Source organism: Gossypium hirsutum, chromosome A09, assembly GCF_007990345.1.
Source record: "Gossypium hirsutum isolate 1008001.06 chromosome A09, Gossypium_hirsutum_v2.1, whole genome shotgun sequence".
NCBI classification, from domain to species: Eukaryota; Viridiplantae; Streptophyta; class Magnoliopsida; order Malvales; family Malvaceae; genus Gossypium; species Gossypium hirsutum.
The window spans coordinates 13,153,816-13,158,599 of NC_053432.1; the positions used below are offsets into that span (position 1 = coordinate 13,153,816).

Consider the following 4,784-nt stretch of genomic DNA (forward strand, 5'->3'; position numbering starts at 1 on the left):
TCAAGCTTTATAGTAAGTGATTCCAAGCCCCGTTTTTAATGATCTTTACGTTTTTTAAGTCCCGGTAGCTCGATAAAGCTTATGCTAGCAATAATTTAAGTTAGGAATCAAATTTGGAAAAATACCCATAGGTGAAATTTGTGTATTTTGATGTTTTATGATGGAATATGAGGCTTTAAATTATGTTAGACAACTTGTGCTACTTGGTTTTAAGTGAAAATGAGTAAAAAGGCTTAATCGGTAAAAATACCTAATAGTCATAAGTACATGTTAGTGTGTGAATTTGATGTTGTTATAGAAGGGAAAAATGATCAGTATGTCATAAAACATAAGAAAATGGGATGAAGTTTAATTTACGAGCCTTGGGGCAAAAGTGCAAATATGTGAAAGTTTAGGGGCAAAAATGTGATTTTTCCAAAGTTTGAGTAAAGGGTTGTTTTGATAAATGTTGATATTAAATAAGCTAAATCTTCTATTATAGATCAAGAAGAGCGAAATTCGGGAGTAGATCGGGGAAAAGAAAAAGTAAAGGACTAAATTGTAAACTTTAGTCACATTTTGTATCGAGGTAAGTTTACAGTAAATAAATGCAATATTCTTTTATTTTACATTATTATTGTCAATTTCCAGCATTTATATATTTATGTTATGAAAATATTTAAAGTCAAATTTAAGGTGAAGTGATAGAGGAAAAGTGTTAGAAAGCCCCGGTTGAACCCTAGGAATTTTAGGATATTAGGGTTGACAGGACAGAACAGAAATGAGCCATGTAAGTCCATATTAGAAATATGGCTTTGGAGACAGGATTGAGCCATGTAAGTCCATATAGTATATGGCATTGGAGACAGGAATAATTCATGTAAGTCCATGTCAAAGACATGGCATTGGCAGGGTATTGATAAACAGGAATGACCCTAGTATCCTTAGTATTCCGAGTGGTTCAACGGGTCAGAATACGAGTTAAATTACAGTGAATTAACAGCAAAGGAAAAGTAGATTATATTTATGAAAAAGGAAAGGTCAGGTAAGAAAGAAGGTAAGGGAATAAAGAAGAAGATAGAAATTGAGAAGTAAAGAAATTTATGATGTTAGATGATATTATGCATAATTATCCATTATGTTGAATGTTGTGATGTATTTGCTTGTAAGCTTACTAAGCCTAGTGCTTAATCTCTTTATTTTCTTCTTCTTATAGTACTTATCTAGCCACTCGGGGATCGAAGGAAACGTCGGAGGCCGATCACACTATCAAAGAAATAACTCGGTATAATTAGACGTTTTGTTTTGTGTATGGCATGTATAGAAACTTAGCTACTTTTGGTATAATATGAACAATGAATGATGTGTAAATACTTGCTAGTGATTAGCTAATAAAAATGGCTGATGATATGCATGTTTATTAATATGTATGATTGAATGGTGATTATCACATGAAAATTATGAAAAATGTGAAAGTAACCTAAAAACAGATTCAAGTAACAGAAATGACGTAACTTTGAAAAATCACTAGAAATTGTAGAAACATAGTTTGAAGATGAATAACATATTAAATTAAATCTTATTATGTCTATTTTCCTATGGAATAAGAAAAACAGGTAAAGGTATTATATTATATGATATATCTAATTTTTAGTGAAACAGGGTCAGAGCGATTTTTGGATCTCCTATTTCAACTTTGTAAATTCACCATAAATTGTAAAAAACTAATTAGAAGGTTTACTTTATATGGTCATAATCCTTGTTGAGTCTAGTTTTAAGAGAAACAAACGGCTTAGTGATATGAATTTTGTACAGGAAGAAACATGGTTCGTAGCAAGAAGAGGTTAGTGCAGTCGAGTTTTGAAACAAGGGAAACTTTAACTAATAAACTATACTAATTGGCCAATTCAAAAATCTATGAAAAAAATTAGTGGATAGATATATGAGTCTAGTTTCAGGAAAAATTTACGGATCTTAATTTTGAGTTTTGGAACTCAAGATATGAATTTTTAGGCGACTACGACGCAGAATGGAAGCAGATTCCAAAAAGCTGAAATAAACAATTTAAAACTATTTAAGTGATAGATTAAGTTTAGTAATGCCTCGTGCTCAATTCTGGAAACAGTCTCGACTAAGGAGTGTTACAGAATGAATTTATTAGTAAAGTTGAGGATAATACGGTCGTCCGTGCATGGTCAGAGAAGTTGCAAAACGAGAAAGGGGATAGCCTGACAGAAGGATATACATCAGAGTTGCAGAACTTTACTCACATCATTGTGACACAGAATGAGCTGGAGGAGTTGAAGGATATATGGACTAGTTGGGATGAAGGCACTAAACAGTTGTTCTACCAGAGTTATGGTGATATACCGTACTTGCTCGATGTTAAGGTGGATAAACGTTTGTTCTGAGGTATGACTCAATTTTGGAATGCTGCTTATAATTGTTTCACATTTGGAGAAGTAGATTTGGTTCCTACTTTAGAAGAATACACTACTTTTTTTAAGAGTCCAAAGGCTCAAGCCAGGAAGATTTATGCTAAGCTTACTAATAGTCCAACTTTTGCGAAGAGGTTGGTGGATATTTCAGGGATGAATGAATCTTGGGTCACTGCTCGAATTCAACAGAAGGGGGATAGCAAGTGTATTCCTTGGGAAAATCTAAGAGATTTGATTTTGACTCACCTAGATGAGAAGAAAAGGGTTGAAATTTTTGCCTTAAGCATCTATAGATTGGTGATTTTTCCTAGGGCTTTAAGACATGTTGATGAGGCAGTCACTGATCTGTTTGATCGTCTCGGGAAAGGAGTCACACCTGTACTTGCAATACTGGCCGAGACGTTTAGATCTTTGAGCATGTGCCGGAAGGCAGGGGAAGGTCGATTTATTGGCTGTGCACAGTTGTTAATGGTATGGTTTCACGGGCATTTTTGGAAAGTAGATAAGGTATCATACCAGATTTTCTCTGAAGGTTACTCCCCGTTAAAAGAAGAGATAGCAATGCAAAGGAGAGATGATATTTCGGAAGAGAAATGGATGGAAATTCTCCAAAATCTCAAGGAAGATGATGTAGAGTGGAGGGCTTTCTAAATGGTTCCTGACGAAGTCTTGTATCGATGTGGAAGTTATAATTAGGTGCCATTATTAGGAATTTGGGGAGCTACTGGATATACTCCTTTACTTGTACTAAGGCAGTATAAGTCGAGGCAGTTTATACCTACGACGCACGGGTTGGCCCACTTTGAACTTCTATATAAAGGAGACCACTATAGGAAGAAGGTTCGAGAATTGTCTGATGCTTGGAGGCAAATGCACTGGATGAAAGGCTGACTGTTGGTTCTATAGTAACACTCGAATATAATGGATGGTTTAGGAAAAGAGTCAATGACAATATTCCAAGACCAAGTTTGGAAAGCGCTCGACCAATGGAGGAACAGTTACAAGTTGCCTCGTCGGAGTTGGAAATTATAAAGCAGGATTTTGAGAAGAAGAGTTCTGAGTTCGGGAAGAAGATTGAGCAGTTGAAAGAAGAAAAGATGCACTTGAAGTTAGAAGTGGAGATTCAAAAGTCAGAGGCAGAAAAGCTACAGAAAAGGAAGGGTAAAATTGAGGAAAATTTGGAAAGTTTGAAAACAGATTACAAGAAACTGCGCTTATCAATGAGGACTGCTAGGCTAGGAAAGACTTCGGAACAATGGCGTCAAGAGGTTTGAGAAGAAAGGGCTAAGGCAGATCAATGGGAAAAGAGGTTCCAGGAGGCTCAAGCTCGGAAGGAAGCTTTAGAAAGAAGTCTATCAGAGAGTAAGAATGAGAAGGATGAACTAAGAGCCAGAGTGGTGGAACTTAAGAGATCTCTGTGTTTATACCGGAATCGTAATTCTGTGACTGAATTGAAAGCAAGCTTAAGTAAGATCGAGGAGAAGAAAGGGAAAATAGAAAAGTTAGAAACCGCATTGCAGAGTTGTGAAATGAGGATTGAGTTCTTGGAGGCAAATGAGGAGCAATGGAAGAATCAACTTCATCAATCTCAAGACCAAGTTAGAAGCAGGGATTACATCATGGGAGAAGCTGTAATGCAAATTCGAGAAGTAGCTGACTACTTGCAGTCCTTGGCAGTACAGGTGGGCGTATTAAGTGTGAAGTACGAGCTGGAGTCAGATAGGGGACAAGAATTAGCTTCATTGCTTAGGAAAATTAAGGCCCAGAGTGTTAGGGCAAAGTCGTATTTGTAACTCAGTTTTATGTAAAGAGTTTTATTTTCTAGTGAAATTTTCTAAAAGGAATTGAATCAGAATTGGTGCCTCCTTTGCATTCATGCATTTGCATTACATTACATTATATGCATTAAAAATCATAATAAGATTCTAATTAATAAAAAAATTATTTCAGTAATCTGGAAACCAACCAAAACACACCAAATACGCATCCCTACGGTACGAGGAAAAAGACTAAGTCAATGGACAAAAGACTGGAAAAGTTAGAACAGATGCAAAAGGATATGCAAGAGCAAATGCAGTCACAAATGCAAGAACAACTGGTTAAGATTCATGTGACAACCCGAATTAGGGCCTAATCAGAATAATGGTTTTGTGACCACAAATTCGAGATAGAAATAATTTTTTTATAATTATTTTGGGGTTTATCATATGATTTCATGATTTCATGAAAATTTCGTGATGAAATTCTATGCATTGAGCGCTTAAGTTGAGATTAGGGACTAAACCGAATAAATTGTAAAACTCGTGTTTTAGAAGTTTTTATTTTGAAATTGCTTTGGGATATTAACTAGGAGGTCTTAAATAGAAA

The 4,784-nt window shown here is 35.5% G+C and overlaps 1 protein-coding gene across 1 annotated transcript; it reads left to right on the forward strand.

Moving 5' to 3' along the window:
- The first annotated feature begins 3,403 nt into the window (after positions 1-3,403).
- Positions 3,404-4,210, forward strand: LOC107889936 (golgin subfamily B member 1-like). The gene is made up of 2 exons (XM_016814467.1): positions 3,404-3,685; positions 3,734-4,210. The coding sequence occupies exons 1-2, from the start codon at positions 3,404-3,406 to the stop codon at positions 4,208-4,210; spliced, it is 759 nt and encodes a 252-aa protein (XP_016669956.1).
- Positions 4,211-4,784: the final 574 nt, after the last annotated feature.